At 42.3% G+C, this 26,005-nt stretch overlaps 2 protein-coding genes across 3 annotated transcripts in view; both read right to left on the reverse strand.

Moving 5' to 3' along the window:
• Positions 1-24,889, reverse strand: part of LOC112826831 (protein POLR1D-like) — a 41,797-nt gene extending 16,908 nt beyond the window's left edge. Inside the window, exon 1 of one of the 2 annotated variants that reach the window (XM_025875152.2) lies at positions 24,757-24,889. In XM_025875152.2, coding sequence (XP_025730937.1) covers positions 24,757-24,782 — 26 coding nt within the window. In that variant the 5' untranslated portion in view covers positions 24,783-24,889. Of the gene's footprint in view, positions 1-1,315; positions 1,439-24,756 lie in introns of those variants that run through there. The other variant, XM_025875154.2, reaches the window with a different exon arrangement.
• Positions 23,231-24,891, reverse strand: LOC112826829 (DNA-directed RNA polymerases I and III subunit RPAC2). Its single transcript, XM_025875150.2, has 2 exons — positions 24,757-24,891; positions 23,231-23,804 (listed from the first exon to the last, which is right to left on the reverse strand). The coding sequence occupies exons 1-2, from the start codon at positions 24,780-24,782 to the stop codon at positions 23,429-23,431; spliced, it is 402 nt and encodes a 133-aa protein (XP_025730935.1). The 5' UTR covers positions 24,783-24,891; the 3' UTR covers positions 23,231-23,428.
• Between the last annotated feature and the right edge of the window lie 1,114 nt (positions 24,892-26,005).

The following is a 26,005-nucleotide window of genomic DNA, read 5'->3' on the forward strand; positions in this document are numbered from 1 at the left end:
AGCTGTCTTGGACCAGCCCACAAAAAGCCCATTTGTGTCATAATACAGTTGAAATGCTGCACATCTGCAGAAAACAATACTCAGTCCAAGACCTTGCAGAGATCCCGAGCCCATATTCTAGGCACCTTCAAGAGTTTGATGTTGATTTTTTTTTTTTTTTAATTTGACAGAGAGAGAGCACACAAGCAGGGGGAGCAGCAGAGGGAGAGGGAGAAGCAAGCTCCCCACAGGCTCTATCTCAGGACCCTGGGACCATGACCTCAGCAGAAGGCAAATGCCCAACCAACCCAGGTGCCCCAGAAGTTGATTTTTATATAGTTTTGATTTTATGTAAAACCCTCTCCAGCATTATCATTAACTTTCTCTGCCATGATTTCAGAGATCTGACTTACAACCACAACCCAAGAGAAAAGAAGGTATAGGTATGAGAAAGGCTGCCGGGGTAGAAGGAATTCACTTGTGACAGGAGAGGTGGAGCGGGGTGGGGGGTGGGGGGTGGGGCACGCTCAGTCCCCAGCAAGCATGGGAGGTGGGACCCCACTGCCCAGGCTGGGGTATTACGACGTTTGGTATTTGTAATTGGTTTAACACTAAGGAACGCTGGCATGGAGCTTTACCTTTGGCAAAGTGCTGTCCTATCTGAACAGGACAACACAGTTAGGGTGACTAGTTTACAGAAGAGGAAAGTGGTATCTGGCCTAACTTGCCCAAGGCAGCGCCGCTAGTGATCCTGGAGGAGGAATAGGGGAGAGGGGATTGTGGGGGAGAGAGGAGGCCCGGGAGGACGACAGGGAGTAGGGGAGGGGGAGAAGGGATGAAGGGGGCAGGGGAGGGGGACATGGAGCAGGGAGGGCAAGGGGAGAGGAGGGAGAAGCAAAACAGCCCCTGCACAGGTTTAAGGCTACATTATCCTCTGAGCTTCCCGTTCTACCACCCATCTTCTCCACAAATGTGTGCACAGCAAGTCCTGAGGAATTGTTTCCCCTTTATCATTAAAGGCAAAAAATAAAATGAAGGAGAGGAGGGAGGCTGAACAGAGCTGCTGCTGAGTCTGCACTCACTCGGAGAACCGGAGAGGCGAGAGGCAGAGGAAGGAAGGACTCTGCACTATTTTGCCCGAAGAATGTTGAGCATTTGCTACCACCTCCCACCCCGAATTCTCCTGCCCTGCCAGAGCTCCGTCTGCAGGGCTTTACTTCCAAATAGGAAAAGAACGATCCCTAGCAATCGCGCCTTCTGGCCTTGAAATAACAACACCGGCTTCGAAATTCAGGGGAGAAGAAGAGAAAGTCAGGTAGTTCTTTTGGCTACTTACTGTGGCCTCTATTGTTTTTCCTGGTAGTCCTGCTAATGATTCTTGCGTAAGGAAGGAGCAAAGCCAGCTTCTACTGCACATTATCCCAGAGGCTTAAATCATCAAAGATTATGAAACATCAACCTCAGGAAACAAGATAGTTATTTAACGAGAGGATGAAATGGAAGTGTAAGCTGCATTAAAATACAAGAAAAGCAAGCAGCAGGAGGATATGGAAGCACTAAGCGCAGAGAACTGGAGGAAGTAAACAATTATTCAGACACAAATTTAGTTCTGGGTAATTTTTATACTGAGATTCTTCAACATCCTAAAGCTTTCTTTGTAAAACAAATTCATTATATTAGAATATACAGTTGGATGCAAACAAAAAGTCCAAGAAAGCCAGCTCATTAAGCAGACCGTTTTCTGGGCACAGGCACCAACTGCAATTCAGTTTTCCACCATCCACGCGTGTATGGTCTCCACCCAGTTTTCCTTCCTGGCGGGGCTTCTGCAGGACGGCCTGTTCATTCCATTAGCCAGCTGGCACATGCTTAAGGAATGTAAACGGATGATAATAGCAGCTGAAATAGAAGCCAAGTGGGAATGCAAATCTGGTGCAAAATCACCTTAAAATCCAAAGTCGAGCAAATTAGTTTTGAGTTATCTGGGTCTGTGTTTCTTTTTCCTCACATAAATCAACCGGGTGAACTAACTCCATCAGTATACAGAAAGGGGAGGGAGAAAACCAAGGCAACTGAAATCAAACAACAGAGATTGACAGATGGCAAATTAAATAGTGGAGAACATGAGAAAATGAGATCCTTAAAGGAATAAGATCAGAAAAGCTAAACATCAAGTAGTTGTTCAAAAAACAAAAACAAAAACAAAAAAACACAGGGAAAAAAAGGAGAGAGAGAGTCCAAAGCGGTTTCTGTGGCGCTGCCAACGTTGCATTTTGTGATCGCAGTGCTGGTGGCACAGTGCTCTCGCTCCGACTACTTATCAGGCTGTACACTTAGGATTTGTACACTTTTCTGTATGTATCATTATAGTTCAAAAAAAAAGATGATGAGAAAAGCTACCTTTGATCAACTGAGTGTATAGTACCTGTCACGTGATGGATGGGAAAAGCGGTTCAAATGTCGTGTAAGACTAGCTGAGGGTCTTGTGTTCAAACAAGCATAACCTGGTGACAAGCACAAAGACTCGGAAAATGGGCAGAAACCAGTGCAGCACCACTGGCCGCCGCTGACCAGAAGGCCCCTGCCAGGCCCAGCGTATCATCAGTGCGGAAGGCCACCAGCTCACGCCCAGGTCGTCCACATACAGCAGGGCACTGGGCAAAATTTAAAAGCAACTTTACTATAGCAATCTCAATGTCTTCCCATGGAGTAGTAAGTTTTGAAGAAAAAAAAAATGGAAAAATTTGCTTGATCTTCAGTAAGAATTTGATGTCAGACCACAGAACACTCTGATAAAAAAATAGGGACAGATGATTTGGATCACTGCTGGACATCTGCCTACAGGCTCATAATCAGTCAGCAGTAATTAGCAGTTGAGTGACCATGTGGATTGGCAGAAACCATAGCACAAAGTGTGGGTTCTGTATTATTCAGTAATCTGATTATAGATATAGATGAAGAAATTCAGGCCATCCTTATTTAATTTCAGAAAACATCAAATTGTCTGGGTTCACCTATCTGCTGTAAAGAAAGGAAAGAAAAATCAAATTGTGGATAAGGATTTCAAAGGTAAAACTCAATAGGAACATTGAGACCATTTGGGAAATGAAAAGAATTATTTATAGTTAAAAGTTGGAAGCACAAGAAGTTAATTCTGTAGATTATGTTAAATTTGGCCAACCTCTATCAAGCACATGCTCTGTAATATGATTTATCTGGTGAGCCAAGGCCCTTCCCTATAGAGGCTTATAGTAGGGACTGCATATCAAATAAAGACCTGTATGTGTACATTAGAAATAAATATTGGATTACTTAGGGGAATGTGGGGAGGGAGCCTCAGTATATATTTATAACAAAACAGGGGGAGATATGAGAAAAGTTGCTTCGTTTTTAAAAACAACTTATGGTGCTAAAACACCAGAGGTCAATGGAGGAGCATGAATTTGAATGCAGGATTAACAAAACTTGATGATTTCATGCCAACATAGACCAGAAAATAAGAAGGAAGTGGTATTTTAAGCAATGCTGGAAAAATCAAACATGGATTGCTTTTTACTTTGATGATCATAACACTACAAGGTTGTTATGAGGATAAAGTATTTCATTTTGATCAGAGTATTCTGATCAGAAGCACAAGACAGAGGATAGGTGTTTTTTACTTGGCCAAACTCCTAGAGGTCAGGAGGTTGGTCTTTTTCACTCTAGTTTTCCCTGTGTCTGGCACACGGCTGGTCCTCAGTTAAGTTTGGGGGAATGAATGGGTTCTGGGTGTGAGTGGGACAGGACAACAACGCAAGGACTTAAAAGTAAAAATGCTGTACCTGTAGCCAGAGGAGGAGATGCTGGGGGAGATGGAAGAGACAATGATGATGAAGACACGACAGTGAGGTCACATGTCACAGGGCAAAGAAATGCAATGACAGGAGCCGATGGTCGTGGGCAACTTGAGCCCCCACCCCTGTGGTGGCCAGGCGGGGACAGGGGCACACCAGCATGGCAGCCTAGGCGCGACGGAGTATCAGACCACAGCGGGAATGCCTAGACGGGGACCGAAGAGGCCGCGTCAGTGCTCAGAATGAGGCACAGCTGGAATCTTTCTGGTCAGGATGGAGGTCTTTCATCCTCTAGGGCTGCTTGAAAATCTCAGCAAGCTTTCCTATCTAGAAAACACTTTTTCCTTTGTGTGCTACCACAGAGAAATGACCTTTGTTTGGCTTCTAATATCATTCTTTTGCATCATTATGCGAATGGGTGAAGCCCACTTCATTCGTCTCTGTTCGCATTCTCTTCTCTAAACTCCGTCTCTTAGTGGAGATGCTAATTGCGCTTTGAAATAAAAGTATTGTGTTGGGAGTCTGAGCAAGCTAACGGAGACCGGAGACCGCGGTGAGAGCTTCCTGGCCTGTCTCCCCGAGGCCTTGCCAGACATGATGTGCCCGCTGGGATTACCACATTCTTGGGCCTTAGCTTTGTGAGTCCAGAAGCCCAGCTGGGCTGGGACACCCAGCCCAACAGTGGCACTGTATCTGCTACTAAAGGGTGGAGCTCTGCTCAGGCTACACTCTCTGTTCCAACTGCTGTGCACGCCAGCCACATCCTTGTCACCAGACATCCAGATCACGTGTTACCTTCTCTGCAGAACTTTCCTCATCTCCTGTGTGCTCCACACCAGATGTTACTACCACTCCTTTCTCTTAGGCCCAGCAAGGCACAAATAAAGTCACACAGACCATATTTCGAATTATTTACAAGTTATAAAATCAGCTAAAAGCTATTAAATATATTCATTCCTCCTACCATTTTCAATATACCTTCATTACAATAAAAATAAAAAACATGTGACGAGCTATGTTTTTTTAAATGACTGAAAGTCAGCAAAACACCAGAGATGATAGTATTAACTTATTGCACACACTGATAATTCTGTTTATGAGTTGGTAATATTTGGATATATACAGAAAGATACAGAAAGATATACGTTCATATATTATGTATTTATTCCATAAGATTTATTTTCTTGCCTTGATTTTGGCAAAATCACCATACTGTTAAAATCAAGATTTTTACGTAAGTTATTTTTTTTACAAAGATTTTATTTATTTATTTGAAAGAGAGAGAAAGCAAGAGAGAATGTGGGGCTCAATCCTAGGACCCCGAGATCATGATCTGAGCTGAAGGCAGACGTTCAAGCAACTGAGCCACCCAGAGGCCCCCATAAATTATGTTCTAGAAAAATAAATTGTGTCCTATTATGTTCTAATAATCTAAAGTATTAAAAAACAATATGTAACTGCATTTAGTGTGGATAAAATTTTAATATATTTGCCAAAAGGTTAATTACCTTCAACATAAAAAGTTGAAAACCCAAGTTTTGAATATTTTAAAATTTCCCTGTAAAATAATAAAATGATGAATGAATCACTACTGAACTTCTTGTATGCTCTATATAAACCTATATATTTACATATATACAAGTAATATGGTTTAACATTGCAAATGTCATTCAGCTTCCATGTAGAACCATTCCTAATACTGCAGAACCTGCAGAGCCATGAAGTAAAACCCTAAAACAAGCAGGGAAATGGAAGCACAGCACTTCTGGGAAACATCTTCTTTTGGTACAATCCACTGCATCCATGCTGAGACGGTTCAACAAGCTAATGTGTCTTTTCTCTTCTAGCCCCTTCTGCAGCTCAAATCCTTCCTGTACACTAAAGTAGTATCTGCCTCAAAGTCAACAGTGGTACAACCCACCAATCTCCATTCAAAGATGCAGGTCAAAACATGACGGGGGTGTCTCCCAGGTTACAAATTTCACTGAGTGCCAGATACCTAGTGACAGAGGGACCTATGTGTGTTTGTGATATATGGGGCTGCCTTTCTGCCCAGGTTCAAGGAAAGTCTCCTTTGAATATTGATATAATAAGCACTTAACTTGCACCTCTGGGGTTAGGATGAAATGTAATACTGGCAAAAAAGTACCTACATACCATGTATCTTTCACCTAATCCTCACAACTCCTCTATGTAATGGCTAGTTTACTGAGAAAGAGGTAAGGAGAAAGTAAGGAAAAGAGCCACAAGAGCCAGTAAGCGATGGGGACGGGGCCTGGGATGTGAACTCTGGGGCCCAGGATCTTAGTTAACTCTTAACGCTACTCTATTAGAAGGCACGCTCCCAAACCTCAAGAAGCTCAGTCTAGTGAAAGAGAGGCATTTAAGGGAAGGTACTAATATTTTACTGTATTGATTTGTATTCAGTTGACAAGAACTGTTGTAGTGAAGGTAACACTTCAGACCCTCTACCTCGACTTTGACATTCTCAGATCTCTATAGCTTCCGTTATAGGTGACTTCCGAGTGTGGGTTATTATTATAGAGAGATGAACACTTCCGTTAATAGTTAATATGTGGGCTGCCTCTTACTAGTTTAGCTCTTAGAGGAAAACCTTATTGCTCAGGTCATAAGACGCTTCGCCGTAGGAATGGCCTCAAAATGAAATGACCTCATTTTCAAAGTAGTTAAGTATCTTTTACAGATATTTATTCTCAAATCCTGATTAAGGAGCCACATGCAGAAAATACAGGGATTCATTTCCAGTTTATATCATAAGACCTAATTGCGTGTGCCATGGTAAATTTTATGTCATGGAGAAAAGCATCTCTTATTAAAAAAACTTTGTGGAGATGGGGTGAGGATAGTGGAGGATGAACTTAGAAAACAGTAAATTCTAACTTTTCTAGAAAAGCCCATGAATTGTACTAAGAACAGCAGCGTTATCTTTTTGGTAGGGCAAATCTATGCATGCTCAATTATTAGTAGGGAGAAATAAATCCAGAGAATCTAAGGTCAAAATTATTATTGAGCTCTTTTAATCAATGAAAGCATTTTGTTATCTTCTTAAGAGAAGAGATGCCTTGAAGCTGATGAAAAGAAAGCTGCACGAAAAAAAGTGTTTAACATCTAGAAAGATGGCCGTGGAAGGGAGCCAATATGAAAGCAAAGAGAAACTAACATGGCAGCTGCCTGAATTTGGTAAAGGAGAGGAAAACCTAGCAGAAAGCCACAAAAGCCAAAATATAAAATAAAATTCACAAACTCTCACCAAATAGTCATTCAAAATGCAAAAAAGAAAGCAAGCCACGACAGTTGTACAAAAGAAAAAAACGACAGTATAAAGCCTCTGAAGTGTGCCTGCACAGCTTTCTTCAGCGAGGGTTGAAGTTTGGCATGCCGTCCTTTGATAAGACAGTGCATACCAGAGACACCACCTCACCACAAGCGTGGTCTGGAAATCACTGTCTTAATCCTAAAGGAGCTCCATTTCACACAAGCGGCCTGCAGGGCTCTGCAGACTGTCCTAGACAATGCTTCCTCAGCAGAAAGTCTGGCAGCCCCACTGAAGCTATCTCCTTCTGTTATGCAGGGCCGCAGGAACCTGCTGGATAATCAGCTGCCCCTTCCTTGTAGATCTCAGTGTTTGTGTCAACACATGATCATGAACCATACTTAGAGCCAAGAGCCAAGAGCCAAGGAATGGAAAAAATGAAGACAGAAAGTTCCAGAATGTGTAGGATTTCCTAATCATTTCATGATCTTTAAAAAGTGTTTTCATTTTAAAACACACCTTAGCAACTATTCTTTTTTTTTTTTTTAAAGATTTTATTTATTTATTTGAGAGAGAGAGAATGAGAGATAGAGAGCACGAGAGGGAAGAGGGCCAGAGGGAGAAGCAGACTCCTTGCTGAGCAGGGAGCCCGATGCGGGACTCGATCCTGGGACTCCAGGATCATGACCTGAGCCGAAGGCAGTCGCTTAACCAACTGAGCCACCCAGGCACCCAGCAACTATTCTCTTGAAGGAGCATGTCAAGATAAAAAATTTACCTGTCATCAATTGAATTAAGCAATTTTTAGGAATTGGACAGGAAGAAAACCTATTGATACAGCTAATTCTTAGAAATCCAGCAATGCACAGCGAGTTGAGCAACTTCATAGGCACCAACACAGGCCCCATGACCACCTGGGCCTCTCGGTGCAAGGCAGAGTCCAGCCTACAGAGGCAAGAGATGATGAAGAGCCCATGGAAGAGAGGAGCCCATCCAGAGCAGTGTGCGTCCCTCACGCCTGTGGACTGCCAGCCCTGGGCCTCCTCTGGACCGCCCATGTTTTCTTATCTTTCACACTAGGCATCAAAGACTAGTACTTTGAGAGAAATAGTAGTTTCCCCTACAAAACTGGCAGAGAGTTTCTGGGGGAAAAAAAAAGTACACATACACGCAGACAATATTTTCTACATTGGTAATTAGGTACAAGAATGTACCATAGAAAAATAATTTATTGAAACCAATCACTATGTTCTAGACTTTTTATAAACCCTCCAGCATTTCAAGTTGTCTTTCAGGCACTAATTTATATAACAATGAATTTAAGTAAAACAGGGCAATTTTCAATCCCATTTTCCAATTTAAAAAATTCTTGGCTATTGTACATACAAGTGCATGGGGGGGAAATTCCATTATTTCTATAATGTAGTAGTTAATGGAATTAAGCAGGTAGGCACACATATGAACCTAACTTTGGGAGTAGTATCCCTCTGAGGAAAACCTTTTAAGAAGTTCAAAGTACTCAACTTAGATGGCTTCCCTAAACAAGTCAGCCCAAACCGCACAACTGTGCAAGTAAGGTTTTATATTTCCTTCTAAAGCCCCCAGAGAGGCTTCCTTTGCAGCCCGAAGAAGGTACAGAGCTCCACTGTAATGCAAACACGTTCCTCCAGATGGTGAGATGAACAGCCCAGGAGGCAGCACCAGAAAGGCTGCGGAGATACCCAAAGGGTAGGAGCCAACCAGCACAGGAGGGCTAAGTGCTGCAGGAGAAATGCCCAAAGCAGAGACAATTCCATCGCCGGCTAACCCAAGCTTTAGGTTCATATCATACCATACAAACAACAGATCAGCAGCCAAAAGAAAGGATCCATTCAGGGTGATACAACTGGTGACTTGGGCACCAGCTAGCTACAGGACACTCAAGATCTAGCCAACTCTGAAGTAACACTCCATTATTCAGACCGATAAATGACTTGCCTGTGATGATCTAACCAAGAACGGAAATAGGAAAGCATGCTCTGGAGCAAATGTTTCACTATGCATTTTACAGATAAATGTCAAAAACCTCAAACACAACTCATCCTGTTCCTTTATTACTGCTATGCTTTTAAGTAGCTGCACCCACTAGAGTCCTTGTGTGTATTACTGACATGTAATTCGTCCTTAGGGATGGGGCAGCAGCTGCCGTTTCAATGGCTGGAGCAATGCTAATGAAGAGTTTAGAACTGTGTTAAAAATGGAATAGGTATCCAATTGAGACTGCAGGGGAAAATTCTGAGAGAGATATATCATGCTGATTATCTAAACAGCATAATTTGGCCTGCTCCCAACGTCTGATGTACACTTATGCTTACAGAAAAGGGCACTGTGTTCTCAATACAAAGGCTCAGAACCGAATTCCACATCTCACTTGAAATATCAAACCCCCAAATTCACAATTCTCCCTTAGCATTTGCTTGATAGAAATTGGGCCATACACTAAATTTCTATAATTCCTAAACAGTGTTTCCAGAGAGGCCTCAAGTCCAAATATAGAGAGGCCTCAAGTCCAAATATATACAGGCCTCTTTTTTTTTTTTTTTACTATAATATGGAAGGAAAGAAACCAAAATGAAAAACTAAATAGTTATCTTTTGTTTTTGAAAATTTAACTCAAAATTATCAGTATTTCTCTCCCCCGCTCCCCATCCTAAGATGGCATTTCTCCATCATCCTGGTAGGAAATGTAAGCGGATAGACGATATTTTCGCCCAGGATCATTACCTTTAGAGACCAACACTGCAAAGAGCAGCACTAACACCATCCCAGTGCTACAGTATGTCCACAATTGTGTTCTGAAACACACGCAGGAAGCAAACCCTGCCCAGCAAGGGCTTTTGGGAAACTTAGTCCTGGCTGGATTCTGGAGTGGTACAACTGGAACTCACTTGGCCTGGCAAATGTTTCTTAATTTACTATGATTGCCTAATCATATAAAAATGAAAATCTACATAAAAATTACCTAAATTATTAACTTCAAAGCATGATAGATCAAAACCTTTTAATATTCAAACCCGTGTTTTATTTTGGAAAACAGTGTGGTATAGTGGGAGCCAGCTCCACCAGCCAACTGGGTGTTCAAGGGCAAGTTATGCACCTTCTGAGTGTGTTTCCCTCTGTAAAATGAGATTAAGGCCTAGCTTGCAGATGTATTGTGAAGAATGAGAAAGATGAGAGGTATAAAGGGCTTTCTTTGTATTGATGTTTCTTGGGAGGGACAATGTAGTTCCCTTAAGGATCTGAATTTGGCAAAACAAAATATTTTTTAATCTCAATATCTCCTTCTTCCATTTTTATTCTGTAAAGCTTCCAGAATGTTCATTTTTATCCCTTGTATTATTTCTGTTTTGATGAAAAGTGGAAGGATTATATTGGTCCAAATAACATAAAGGAAATTCTATCTTCCTATATATAGCCAGAGGAAATTTCCTGTGTACAAGATACTTGATATCAAAATAATCAGCCTGCTTGACAGACCTAACCAAGTCCTCTGGTGAAACTGAGTGAGATTTTAAAGGGCTAACAGGGAGACAGTGGAGAACCAGTTGGAAGAGAAAGACCTCAAACAGCCAGAACCCATGAAATATGGGATCAGAAACAAATTATACAAAAGCCCCCGATCCTATGTATAAAAAGAAAGCCAGTGGTCCGGTTCTTCAGCTTTTCAAACAGTTCATTGCTTTCATTCTTGAACTGGGTCTGCTCCCAGGCAATATAGGCAGGTGGATAACTTCCTAGTTAATGTGTACAATACAAAAACACACATTCTGGATAGTTCAAGCTTCAGAGCAGGGTTTCTGACCTGAAAGACCTAGATTGAATGGAATTTCCAGGTAATTGTTCTATCTTTTTACCTTCCCTACTCCATCTCTTGATGCTTTTCAGAGAGGGATTATGCCGTTCTTACTTTCGAGATCTCAATCAAGGACATGTTCAAGTCTCCTTAAGAAAATGACAGAGAGAAGGATGTGTCCCAGTCCTGCCACTTACTAGGCTCAGTGATCTTGTGATCTTGGTTACCTATCTGTAAAATAAAGATACCTCTACTGATCTTTCAGAGTTCTTATGGGGATCAAATACGATCATACATATAATTACTTTGTAACTATAAAGCACTGAACAAATATAAGGTATTATTTTAAGAAATTAAAAAAATGGCTATATAGTATTGATAATTGTGTTAACTAAAACACACAAATATTATGTAATAGTATCTATCATGTGCATAATGATTAACAGCATAATAAATTATCTCACTGACCCTCAGAAGAACCCTTGAAGTTATTGTTCCCTTTTCGTTAGGTAACTAGGGCTGACTTGTCCAAGGTCAACTGGTAAGGGGTACACCTGCTTCTCCCCCCAGACCTTTCTGACTCCACATCCAGAGTCCTTTCAACTAATACACACCCTTAATTTACTTGATCTGTAAAGATATTTTCTACACTTTCAGGATGATGAAGGGCTGCTTTGGTACAACATGGATTAAACAGTTAAAATGAATGTAAAGATAATGCCAATGAAGTTTAACAAGATGGAAAATGATATTTTCAACAACCAAGTATTAGGAAATCCCTATCTGGTTTCCTAACCAGATACTCTCTAACTCACTGGCTCTTTTCATGGTTAAGATATACAAAGAGCAGCCTCATTTCCATCATGTTTCAGCCTGAACTTGGAAATAAACAAGAATTACTGGTCCACAGGTTTTCCCTCAAACTGAACTCTTTGGAGCATATGCTCTGACAAAGCTCTGTTATCTTCATATGTACCTGAGGGAGGTAACACGGGCATCATCACAGACATGAGAAGCGGAGCCTAAGGAATCAGGCTGTCTTGCGTCATATCCACACACTAGCCGTATACCCTTAGTCTGGTTACTTCTCCGGGCTTCAGTTTCCTTTCCTGTAAATGGGAAAAACACTCTCTACCTTGAAGGAAAAGTAAACTGGTTTTCCCACGTGGCTAGGCAAATCAATCATCTTACTTTACAGTCACAGTTACGTGTCTGCTTGGCTGTCTGCTTCTGGCTAGGGATAAGCCCAGTTGGCTTCCTCCTGTCCTGGCTTGTTCTGAAGCACATTGCTCTCCGATGGGGACCAATTTATTAGAGCAAGAAAAGAGAAGGGAACCCTTGGCGTGCTTGCTGCAAGCCTGGGCAGCAGGCAGTGACACACCTGTAGGCTGACACTTCAAAAGACAGACATTTTCAGCAGAATAGTGTCTAATCAGACATTCCAATTTTCTCCATCCATTTAAGAACAAAGTATGATCTTTGCCATGTAAATAAAGAAACAAACAGGAATACATTCGTAGGACCAAGTCCAGAAAGCTTAGATTATAAAATCTGATGCAGAACATAAATCCATCGCATTTACTCTGACACACAAAGAACATGATGATTATACTCTTTATTCTTCATTTTCAGGGAATGAAATGATAATTGATGCTTACATTTTATATTAATCGCTTTGGAATAAAAATCCTGTTAAGTATTCCAAGCCCCAGGATTTATGTGTAAGTATGCAGAACAGAGTAAGCAAACAAACCAGGATCTGAAATAATTTTTTTTTACGGAATGTCAAAGACCTGGACTTGAAATCTGAGTTCCAGTTAAAATTGATTCTGAGATCCCATATATAACTTAGCAAGTATGGTGGTGGGAAATTAAGAGCTGTTCATGAGGATCCAAGGGAAAACTGCAATAATCTCCTCATCTTATTGTGGAGCTAATGTAATAAAAATGGCACACCAGGTGTCAAATTATAGAATGGTCCATTTATTCTTTGTTTTGGCCTTGTGATATTGTGATTTATATTAAATAAATATTTGGTCTTTATCTGTTCCTGGCATAGGGCCCCTAAAACCCTGGAATTTCCAAAATGAAGAGAGCAATAAAGGTGTCTTTTGTTATGGAGGTGACTTTTAGAAAGCCCCTAGGTCACCTAAATATGGGGACTGGTTGTCCTACCCCCAGACCTCTGGGGCAGGGAGAGGAGCTGGAAATTAAGCTGTTACCAAAGGCCAAGGATTTAATCATGCCTAATGAAGTCTCCTCGAATCCCCAAAGGAGAGGTTTCAGAGAGTTTCCGGACTGGTGAACATGTGGAGATCCAGGGAGAGAGAGGATATGGAAACCCCACACCTGAACCACACACCTTACACTACGTACCTCTTCAACTAGCTGTTCCTCTGTATCCTTTATAATAAACTGATAAACCTAAGTAAATGTTTCTCTGAATTCTGTGAGCTGCTCTAGCAAATTGAGTAGGGAGTTGTAGGGGCCTCCAATTTATAGCCAGCAGGTCAGAAGCACAGGCAATAATTTGGACTCATGATTTGCATTTCAAGTGGGGTGAGGCAAGGGTGCACAGTCTGTGGCACTTAAGCCCCATACCAGTGAACTCTGATGCTGTCTTCAGGTAGAAAGTGTCAAAACGGAATGGAGTTCATTGCTTGGTGGTACTGGAAAACACACACTGGAAGGCTTCATGTGCTATCAGGCCATATAGAGACTGAGATTTCTGACAATTTTCCATCAAAGTAAGGGAAAGTTCGTTTTCAATGGCAAAATAAAACCTAAGCAATCCTATGTAGTTCACCCTATTAGATTTTATTTTGGGAAATATTAATCTGTGAACTCCCTAAATCTGAAACCATATAGTAGGTATATAAGGTAGAGCATATGCTCTCGAAACCAACAGTGGCTGCCTTGGGGGTCAGTTCTCACTAATGTAAGATGCACTCACTTGCCAATTTGGCCCTCCAGATCCAAAGCCTTACCTTCTTAGATGTGTATAAATGACATAACCAGCTCTTTTTAGCTTAGGTGACCTTTATGGACCCACCTACCACCTGGTAGATTCATTCATAAGATCCACTTCGTTCCCACTGTGCAGGCTCCCCCTTTGGCATTTTATCCTTGCCTGCTCTGTTCATGGGCATCTTTTGCCTAAATGAATTCCTAGGTTTGTCTGTCTCCTCCCTGACCATCCCAAAGCTTATAGGATAGTTACTTTTAACCTTTCAAATTAAAATTAAGGTCTTAGGATAGTCAATGAAAAAAAAATACGGAGTCGTTCTTCTATTTATTCATTTGATAAATGTTTTTTGAGCATCCACTATGGGCCAGGGTCTACAGATACAGCAGTGAGCATTCAGACAAGACATCGGCCCTCATGGAGCTTATGTGATAGTGGTGGTGACTGGGGCGGGGGAATAGGCAATATAGAATATATGCAATATATAGGTAAATTCTATGTATGTCATAAGGCATTAAGTGCTATATAAAGAAAATGCTGAGGGTAAGGGTGTTAGAGGAGGGGCCACAATTTTAAACAAGGTGGAAGAATTAGAAGAAACGATACCTTTCTTTCAGGACTTCAGTAATACATAGCTCAGGAACCAAATGAGATACATCTTTGCATCCCTAGTACCTAGGACATAGCAGGACTTAAAATAGTTGCTGGAAAAAAATGCCCATATTCTGTATTTTGCCAAAGCAATGCTATTTGTAATAATGGCACAGGTTTATCAGACAGCCAATCAGGAAACGTATATAGTATTTGGTATCAACAAAACAGCATACCTTAAAAGCAAACCCTTTGAATTCTATCTCACAGTACCCAAAACAATAATCCTACAACTTTGGCACCACTAGAATTCTGTGGACACAAGATCTCAAGGACAATTAGGACCACCCTTCCAATATTGCAAAATAAAAATGTCCTTTGATTACCCTCAAGTGGGAGATATGCTACCTTTTCTTTTAGACCAATACGAGAAAAATAAATGTAGCTTGGGAAAAGGTGGTAAGGGTTGGCAATATCAAAGGCTCTTAGGGATAGGGAGAAGACGTAAATTAAATAGGTTATAAAGTACAACCACCCTTATTTATGCTAAGATGTTAATCACTGCAGCTCTTCTTCCCATCGAAGTCACAGGATAGGCATGCTTCCTTGCCTCACTCAAGAACCTTTCTCTCTCTTTCCTTTCTTCCTTCCTTCCTCCCTTTCCTTTCCTTTTCTTTCTCTTTCTCTTCTTTCCTTCCTTCCTTTTTTAAGTAATCTCTCCGCTTAATGTGGGGCTCAAACTCAAGACCCTGAAATCAAGAGTTGCAATACTCTACTGACTGAGTCAGCCAGGCGCCCTAAGAATTTTTTTTTTATACATTTTTTTTAAAGATTTTATTTATTTGACACAGAGAGAGAGAGAGAGAGAGAGCACGAGCAGGAACACAAGCAGGGGGAGTGGGAGAGGGAGAAGCAGGCTTCCCTCGGAGCAGGGAGCCCGACGCGGGGCTCGATCCCAGGACTCTGGGATCATGACCTGAGCCAAAGGCAGACGCTTAACGACTGAGCCGCCCAGGTGCCCTAGAATTTTTTTTTTTCTTAAAGGCTTGTTACTGCAGTGGCTCTCTGAGTAGGCAAATGTCAGCTGATGGGTGTACAATATAATGTCATTACAAATCTTCAGTCCTTCTTCGCAGTTTTTCCTCCCTATTGTGGCAGTCACACCGACATTGACATGCAATCATACACGGTCATTCATTTACTGAACAAATATTAATGGATGCCTGTACATGCCTGAATGACTTCAAGTGCTGGGGGTACAGAGGCAAACAAGGACAAAGCCGTTGCCCTCAGGGAGCCTGTATTCAAGTGGAGTCAGACAACAGATAAATATATAATACAAGGTCAGTCAGCGATGAGTGCTGCGAGGAATGAGGCAGGTCCTGGACAGAAAATGATGGAGGTTTGTACGCAGGTGCACAGGCTGTTTTAGAGAAGGAAGTTGTGGTTAAGCAGCCTCCAGGTTGGTCCTAAGGATCTCCACCTCCTGATATTCATACCCTTGTATAATCCCACCTTCAGTGTGGGCTGGACTTAACAACTCACTTCTAACGAACAGAATAGGGCAGAAATAAATGACACATGTCACTTCTGAGATTAAGGTATAAAAAGACTGTGGCTTCCATCTTGAGTTCTTGACTTCCTGGATCACTTGCTCTGGGAGAAGCCAGATCCCATGGCAGGAAGCAGTCCCAGGTGAGTGAGCTTTGGAGCAAATCATCCACCCATTCCAGCCTCGAGAGGACTGCAGCCCAGCTGACACACTGATTGCAGCCTGTGAGTCAGGTTTATCCAGCTAAGCTCTAACCAGATTCCTGACCCACAGAAACTGTAAGAAATGTTTTTTTGTTTTCAGCACTAAGTTTTAGGGCAATTTGTCATACAGCAATGGATAAGTAATACAGTGGTCAAGGATGTTTCTCTGAGTAAATGACCTTGAAAAGAGACAGGCCATGTGAAGATTTAGGGAAGGGAGTCTAGAGAAGTAAAGGGCAAGTGCCAAGGCTCTGAAAGGGGAACCAGCTAGGTAGATATGAAAGAACTGAGGCCAGTGGGGCAGACAGTCACAGGTGATGATGTGGAAAGCCAGAGACCAGTTGGTACAAGCCAGCTTTGAGGTCTCCCATGGATAATGTAGACCGAACCAATACTATGAAGGCCACTATGCTAATCACCACCAATTGGCTTAAACAATGACCAATACAACAACAACAGTAATAGCTAATATTTGAGTATTTATACTAGGAATTGTGCTAAGTGCTTTATTTCCCTCATTCTCCACAATGACCCTAATAAAGTTGGTATTTTAATAGATAAGGAAACCGAGGGTCAGAAATGCTAAGACACTATCCTGTATTTATGAGTTAGAAAGTGGTAGAGCCGAGATTTAAACCAGGCCTCTGACGTCAGAGGCCTTATCCTTCACTTCTATACAGTACTATCTTGAAAAAGAGGCCCCAGAAAGAAAGCCTCTTTCACCCCTTGAAAAAGGGAAAAAAAAAAAAAAAAAGAAGAAAGAAAAAAACTCCAAACCCTAGACTGCTGTTTAAGCCAATAGTGCAGTCTCCATCTGCTACATGCTCCAGGAGTTTGATTTTCTTGTGGGATCCTTTTAATGGAACTGGTCGAGGCATTATCTACAATTTTTTTGAGGTCTGACCCAAATGGCATGGTAAACTTAGAAAAACACAGGCAGCTCTTCTCTTTGATATATATTAAATGTCTTATGTAACAAATATGGAACCTACTGAGGATTAGTACTATTAGATACAATATATTGATATATTCTATTTCATGCAATTTTATGCTTAGCCTGGTTTCCTATCAAAATTCAGATACCTAGCACCAAGACAGGTGGCCATCTGCTATAGAACTTGCTTTCCTTCCTGCTTAACCTTTGTCTTGAAGCTTAGGAAAGATTATGAATGTTCCATCTTAATTTCTTTGTGAAAAGAGGAGAAACACAATTTCTCTTTGATTTTTACCTATATTCTATAAGTAGAAATGTTATTTTAAAATATTGTTCTTAAAAGCAATGGCTGTAGCAGATTGATAACCTTTCATACAGGAGTCCACAAATTTCTACTACAGTGCTGCCCTGGGCTAGAGGAAACAAAAATAATAGGTCTTTTGCCTTCAAGTTTTCACTTGGAAGAAATATGAATGAAACCAGCTTGTTCGACACAATTCATGATATTATAATAACATTAATAACTAACACTGATTAAGAGCATACTCTATGGGCTAGATACTGTCCTATGAACTTTGAAAATATTACCTAAATTCATAGTTATAATATCTCTATATGACAAGTATTATTGTTATCTCAATTTTACAGATGAGGAAGCCCAGACACAAAGAGGTCAAACAGCTTGTCCAAGGTCACATAGCTAAAAACTCTACAGCCAATACAAGACCCAGGAAGTGTGATTCCAACACTGCAACCTCTTAACTCATACGCTGAGATATTCAGGATCCCAAGCACATCAATTTCTGCTAAGATATGCTTTCCTTAAAAAAAAAAAAAGGAAAAAAAGAGCCCATTAAAATCAACTCCCCTACATATACTAGCCAATCTAAAACTCTTACAATATCCTACTGTCCCAGGAACTTGGTATTCTTTACTATAATTATTCTTTACTATATATTATAAATACATATACAGATTAAAGATAAATGATATAATTTTAGGCACAGATTAAGAACGACACACACACAACACATACACACAGTGCTGAAAGTTTATTCCTTTAAAAAGGTTTGTTTTGCTTTTTCATTGTTGAATAATGTTTTTAGAAAATTCTGGGTAGAGTCTCACATGTCCTTGGTCTCTGTTTTATTTCTCTGCTCAAACGTCAACTTCTCTGAAAGGCCTGCCCTAACTACTCGGTCTCCCACCCTTCCTATCCCCATCCTTCTTTTACTTCCCATTTATACCACCACCTTAAATCACATCATGTATGTATTTTATATGTCTGCTGTTAGAAAATAAACTGCGTGTGGGGCAGTTTGTTCTCTGCCATATTCCTACTACCTAAATTGTACCTGAAATAATATTATGGAATGAATATGAATGAATGAAATGTTGCCTTTGAGGAGAGCAACTTGGTTGAGGGCAGACAGCAGCAAGATCAAGATCCAGCTCAGTGTCCTGACCCTCCATCTTCCCACTTGCAGCCCTGGATTCCCAGCCTGGTTAAAGATGTGAATTCTGATGTGGGTGAGGGAAGGAGAGGAGGGTGGTTGCATGCATGGACACCTAGAAGCAAGGACAGGTTGGGGAGGTGAGGAGATGGTAAATCCTGCCATACTGGTTTTCGTTGTGAGGGAGTGGTGGAAAAACAAAGGGGTAAAAGACAGGGATATGGGACCATTTTCAATCCTTCTTTTACCTTTACTCCTACACAGACTCTTGTCTCCAAGTATTTTGATTCTTATTTAGCAGTTTTGTGTAGCCATCCTCCTATCTCCATTCCTACACTTACGCCCTCCTTACATTACACCTGGACTGTTAGAAATGCCACGGAATGCACTACTGTCTTACAATGCTTCCTTCCACTTATCCATTCTGCGCAGGCAGGGGATAAGAAAAAAAATGAAAAACTTTGGGGCATTCCTTAGCTCAGGAATCTTTACTGGCTCCTTTACACTGGGAAAGAGACACCGATTTATCCTGGAATACTGTATTTATTTTACAAGTCTGCCAACTTTAATACTCAATGAGTTACTGGAAGGCAGGCTATGCCCATCTTATGTGCTCTCCATAGTGCCTAGGACAGTGGCTAGCAGAGTAGATGCTCATGGAACAATCCCTGTTTCACAAGCATCTCTCACCCATCCTGGTCTGAGATACTTACCCAACACTGTATGTTAGAGGACACTTTATCATAAATACAATTTGTTTTCTTTTTCACATGTGTAACTGTTGTCTGCCCTCTCTCCAAAACCGCATAAGGCTTTTTCTGACAGACCCATATTATATTGTTATCTTTTCCATTTCTTAGGGCTGTGCCCCTGCTAGGTTCACATTTGCTGTACGGAGATCCACTAATCTAGATATGGAAGGAAGTCATTAAAAAAATTGCCAAGACAGTTGATAAAGTTTCAAAAAGAAAAACAAAAACAAAGACAAAAACCCAAGAATCTGAGGACAAAAGCACTGGGTTTGGGGACTTTATAAGTATTTGAAAGCAGACTGGTGGATTTGGGTATACTTCCTAGGAGCCCAGTCCGAGGGATGTTACAGCGATGGTCTCAGACTTTAAATTATGCTAACCAAAAAGATGACTCTTGTCTAGCGATCTGGGGACTGTCTACAATCTTAAAGTTTCAAGGAGACAAAAAGAAGGGTGGGGAATGGCGTGCCATAAAACTTGATATGCTTTATTTCTTGAAATGCAAGACACTCTTCGATCAGAATGGTAGTAAATGGTCTACTTTTCGGGTGGACATTTTTTTTTTAAATCACTACAGAGATTTTGTAGGCACCTGTGCATTATACCAACTATTTAGAGCACTTACATGTTACAGCTATATGCAATTTATAAACAATTAGTTTGTAAAGTGCTTTGAAAATAGAAAGTGCTGTGCAAGTACTCAAATTAGTATGTATTTAAAAGGCTTTGGTATGGAATCATTTTATTTAATGACTGGCTCTTCAAAAGGCATAGTGCTTTACAGCTGAACAAGATTTCTAATTTTAAAACATTAATATTAGTTTATTTAAAGTGAAAAGCTATTAGCAAATCAGAGATACTGATCAAGTTATTTTTTCACAGTTTATATAAATACATTTGACTCCTATTTATGTCCCTCACCCTTTTATAGAACAATTCAGGCTTCCCTCAGGTTCCAGACTTTATGCAAATTCCTTCCACTCATACCTGACTCTTGGTTATCCTGCCTGCCCTGCCCTTACTTTTTTCCTTTCCCCCATCTGCCTTCTGAAGTTGTTTTGTGTGAACCTGTGAGTTTATGGCCACTCTAAACAGAGGCAAGCCAGCAAGCCACATTATCAGTGAGGATAAATCCTCTTGAGAGCAATGAAGCCATGAGCCGTGGCAGTAGTTACCAATGGGTGCCTTTCCCACTGTACTGCTATAAATCACTTCAGTCTACTATCATCATCCTATACCTCTACGTCCACTAATTAAGCTTTGCTTTCATCTCCTGAAGGTCTTGGTTCAGAGGTATTAAACCTCATTTAAATAATCCTGTTTACCATCCCCACAAGGAGCACTCAGAGGCAAAATTTTAGATGAGGCAAAGAAAGTTCTGATCCTTTCCCACCTACCCCCTTAGGTCTTCCTGACATCTTCAAGTGCTAATTTCCTTGCAATGACACCGGCTTTCCAGAATCTCTTTCAAATCACTCCAGAACACTCCCTATCCTAGCACTATGACTTTGACCTTCTTCCCTCATCCCTGCTCCCACTAACATTTAACTCTCCAATGCCCTACAGTGAATTTTCTTGACTGGAAAACCCAAACTAAGCCCTTTTTCTATACAATGAGTGCTCATGTTTAGCCTTCTCAGGCACTGAATATGCCCAGTGCCCAACAACCTCCTTGTTAATGCTGATCAACACTTTTCTGTCCTCATGTGTCTCATTCAACATCATTTTTCCCTCTCTGAAAGCACTGGCTTCCACAACTCTCCTTTCTACACCTCACTGGTTGCTACTTTTATACCTAACCTTTAATGCTGAGCTTTCTGAGGGCTTAGTCTTGGACCTACTTCTTTTATCACACTCGTTTTTATGGATTTTACATCATTTGGATGGCAAGAACTCACAAAGTTTCTCTACAGCTTAGATGTTGTGCATGGCCTCCAACTCATATATCCACTGCCTACCACATTCAAAATGGACCTTTTGATTCCAGTTACCTTTTCCACTTTCTAACCTATTTTTCCCCTTAAGCTTCCCCTTTCAGTACTTTGGCCCCAAACCTAAGTGGGAGTCATGTCTCACCTTCCATATCTAATTCCTGAGGTTTACCAATCCTGTACCAATTCAGTTCTAAAATATATTTCAAATCAACCTTCTTTTGTCCATCACTAGCTTGCTGCCCTTCCAGGCCAATGACACTCTTAAGAGTTCCTCTCAAATTCATCCCTCCACTGTACTCAAAGTATTCAGATGTTGTTCCCACTGTACTTAAAATCCAAACCCCTTACCACCCCGGCTCTTCTTCTCACCGTTATCCATAGCCTACGCCCTTCTTGCTTACCATGCTACAGATAAGCAAATCTTTCAACATCTTTAATTCCTCAGACCTCCAGTTTTCTGCCTCAAGACCTTTGCACAGCTCTTCCACCAAAACACATTCTTTTTGCAGTTAGCTCCTTCTCTTCCTGTAATCTTTGGAAGAGCTTCCCTGCCTTCCATACCAAAAGCTGACTGCCCTCTCATGTTTTCTATCTTGATCCTGTATGTTTTCACAGAATTACAAGTTTCAAAAACAAAAACAAAAACAAAAAACAAAAAACAACTCACTCCTGTATGTATGCTCTAGGAGAACAAGACCTGTGTCTCATCCAATACTGTTCCATTCCAGGGCCTGGTATATACCAGGTGCTCAATAAATACAGAAATATATTTATCCAAAGTTGAGTGCAGGAAATGTAGGTTCTAGGCCAGACTAGTAGGAGGAGGTCTGACTGGAGTGAATAAAAGGTTACATGCCATAACTGCCGACATGGATTTAGCTAGTATTTTCTAATTGTTTACTACCCATCAGGCATTGTGCTGCAAGTCAATATAGTGGGTAGACAATATAAGCACTAACAATAGCATAGTAAATCCAAGACTGGGAAACGCAGGAGTAAAATGAAAGCACATACAAGGGCCCAAACTAGGTTGGGAGCCTGACCTGTAAGTTCTTCCGTACCCTAGGGCACAGCAGAGTAAGGGTGTTCCAGGAATATGGAACAGCAAAAACAAAGGCCCCAAAGCACAGAGTGCTGGGGGTGGGATGCTCAGGTTCAAAGCTGACAAAAGATTTAGGGTGAATTAAGAGTCAAGTTGGGGTAGGACAGATATGAGACAAGGTTGATGAGATTAATAAGACAGCTCAGAAGTGGTTCACTAATATTTTAAGTTTTCAAAAAAAAAAATCATTTTCCAAACACGGAAATTTCCTTTTCCCCATCCTTATTGTAACCCTGGGCTATACTTAGATACCCACATAAGGACTGAAGATGTTGCCTGGTCATGCCAGCTTTCTCCTTTTATAATATAAACTCTCTGGACCTACTTAGGTCCTTTCTGGCAAAATATTTTATTAATGTCCTGAAATTAAAGCAGTACACTGGCATCTATCCTAGAATATGCTACCACAAAGATGGAGCTAGATCCTACCTAACTCTCCTGTGAAACCAGAATTCTCACAATTCTTTCAAGTTATTCCCCACCCTTGCCCAACCTACCAGTCATAGCAAAAGATGTAATTCTCTCATGATTTACTAGAAATATCTAGCAAGAAGCTAAATCCTCCTCCCACTTCCACCTTTCTTTCTTTCTTTCATTCAACCAACCACAGTCTATCTGGGGTCATGCTCTATTGCATCTCTCCCTCTCCCCCAATCACAGCCATGAATGCATATTCTTTTGAATTCCCTTGATCAAAGCCCTTGTCTAGGCCTCTAATTTTCTCCTAGCTTTCTTACTTTCACTGTTGGCTCAATTAAAAGAAAAAAAACAAAAAAAACCCTGAAACAATCTTCCAGATGAAGCAACAAAAACCACTCAAATTAGTTTAAATAAAAGAGGGAATTTATTAGATGAGTACAAAGGTTCTTGCGGGGATTCCAACAGCTGTAATGGGTCATAGCTAGAAGCACGCCTTTCTGGAGGACAGATCGTGTTGTAATCACAAACTTCTACTTCTGGGTTTTGCAAGATCACGAAGAGAATATCCTAGAGGATAGTCCTCCCCGTATAGTGCATAAGGGACTAGAATGTGGATTCATTTCTGCTTGCTTTTTGATCCTTATATTCCTTTATGCTGGCCTCAAACTTGTCAAGCACATGTTGGCAGACATTCATGAGCTCATTCAAGCCTCTCTGAAATGGCTCAACAGCTGGAAGAGCTCCTCGAGTCTGAATGCGTAAATTAATTTTGCTCTCTGAAGGATGGGTTGTAGTGTAACCACAAAATTCCACTTCCGGGTTCTTCATGATCATGTAACGAAGAGAATTTCCTAGGGTATGGTCCTCCTCGTGCAATACAAATGTCACACAGTGTCTATCTGTTCCAGCTGCCTGGACCATTTCCAGGGCTGTCTTCCTCTCGCCTTCAGCCATTGAGGTCTTCAATCCAGATATTTTTCTACACACATATTTTTTATAAAAATGAGATCATACTGAATATGGTTTTGTAACTAGCTTTTTTTTCATTTACTATATCACAATTGTAACGTATTACTCTAATGCGCTCCAATTACAAAGAATTATTTGTATTAGCCCCTTATTTTCCTGCCTCCACATATTCTATCAGTAAATATTTAATTATTGCCTCCAGTTTCTCCCTACTCCATTTGACCGTCCACATGGCCACAAGGGCACAAACTTAAATGTTTCCTAAAATATTCTTTCGGTAGAATCACGAGAAAGGGATAGGATTAGAATAGGGTGGGCTCTGCTACAGAATGAAAGGGTATTTAAAGGCATACAAAAACACAAATCTTCTGAAAAATTGGGACTGCAGATTATCATCGCGCAGGCCCCACTATGGTTTCCATTTGCAGGAGATAAACTAGAATGGAAATTCTGAGAAGTGTCAATCAAGCAGGAGGGAGAAAGAACGGAGCGCACAGAGTGGCTTTATTAGCAATCTACACAGAGTAAGCTGGGCCACAGTTACAGGGGCTTAGGCCTGACAGAACGCACCAATATCAGCACTCGGCGAACGGAGACCTGGTGCGTGGTCTTACCTTAGTTTCATTTACTTTTGCTGTTCTCGCTCGGGTGGGCAGTTTAGGGACTTAACTCCGGCCTCGTAACTTGCGCTCCCTCCAGGACACCTGGTTGTACCGAGCGCCTCTACTCAAATACATGTGTCCTCCCTTCCCTTCCCAGTCGGGGCCCCTTCTCCCCGCTCAGGCGCCCACTTCTCTCTCCTCTCCCGTCCTCCCAGCCAGGCCCTCGCTGCCGGGCCGGACCGCGCCGCGGAGGCGGAGGCCCCGATCGGCCACCGGCCCCTCGGCCACCCGCTCCCGGCTCAGGGCGCGGCCTGCTACTCCCGCCCGTCCCCACCGCCCACCCGCCTCCACGGCCGTTACCTCTCCAGCTCCTGGTCCTCTTCCATCGCGGGCCGGCTTCCGGGATCCTCAGGTGGTGCTGGCGGATCGGAGGCGCTAACCCATACCGCGAAACGTGCAGGCGAAGCAGGAAGGAAGGAACGACGGACGGAAGGAGCCGAGGACGGAAGGAGGAAGGAGGAGCCGCAGCGGCGCGGCGAGGCCCAGCCGCTGGGCGGGGCGTGTACGTTCCGCCCGAAGGCCCCGCCCACAGGCCAGGCTCTCGGCGCGAGGAGGGCGGTGGCCAGACTGGACTCGCTCACCTGGAGCTCCCGGAGCCAGTCCGCCTGCTGAGCTAGCGGGGACAGGTGGGGTAGGTCTCCCCGCCCACCTCAAGGCCGAGACCCGCCTGTGGGCGCTTGCGTTCAGCCCTTGGCACCTTCCGCCAGGTGATGGCGAAGGGGGCGGGGCCCTACCTGCCGCCCCCAAATCACTTTCCTCCTTGGGGCGGAATCAGACCTCTTTCAGACATGCCGCTTGACCCGTGGGGCATGTGTTATTCTGGCAGGACCCCAAGCCTGGCGGGGGTGGGGGGGTGTTCAGGGGATGACAGGCTTAAACTATAGTTGATCAATACACCTTGATGAATTTCACAACAGAAAAGGATGAATTTAAGATTGTGTTTTGTCATCCGCGATCTTGCAGCTGCACACCTCAAATGGGTCCAAATAAGCCTTCGTTTTTATCTTTGTGGGGAAGAGCGAGAGTTTGGAAGGAAACTGCTCTTCTCCCCCCTTCCTTTCTCTCCTAGAATCTTTTCTACACCTGTAAGACGTACGTACTCCTTGCTCTGGACTTCCTTTTCCTTTTACCCTTTTGGCTTAAACCTCCTCACCTGCGGAACCTCCCTCTCACCTTTGTTCCCAGGTGCCCCTGCCCCCGCCTCGGCAACCCTTCAACCACCCGGACTCGCTCCCCGCCCTCCTTTTTCCTTCGTACCTCTCCTCTCTCCGTCCCCTCAGGTGTTCTTCGCTAAAAACCCCCTTCTCCCTTCCTCAACCTCCTACTCCCCTCGCCCTTTTCAGCCCGGTCAGTCTCCGTCCCTCGCACCTTACCCCAGAGTCCTCTCGCCTCAGCACACCTGTATTTCTGCTTTCCTGCGCCACCTGTTCTCATACCCCCAACCCGATTGCCCTAGATGGTCACTGCCTCCCCCAGCTGTTCCACTTCCTTGCGGCGGTCCGCGGAGAGCGCTGATCCACTTCTGGAGCGTGTCTTCTGCGGCCGGGGT

This window comes from Callorhinus ursinus, unplaced genomic scaffold (assembly GCF_003265705.2).
Source record: "Callorhinus ursinus isolate GAN/ISIS: 27379988/994484 unplaced genomic scaffold, GSC_fseal_2.0 scaffold7, whole genome shotgun sequence".
In the NCBI taxonomy this organism is placed as follows: domain Eukaryota; kingdom Metazoa; phylum Chordata; class Mammalia; order Carnivora; family Otariidae; genus Callorhinus; species Callorhinus ursinus.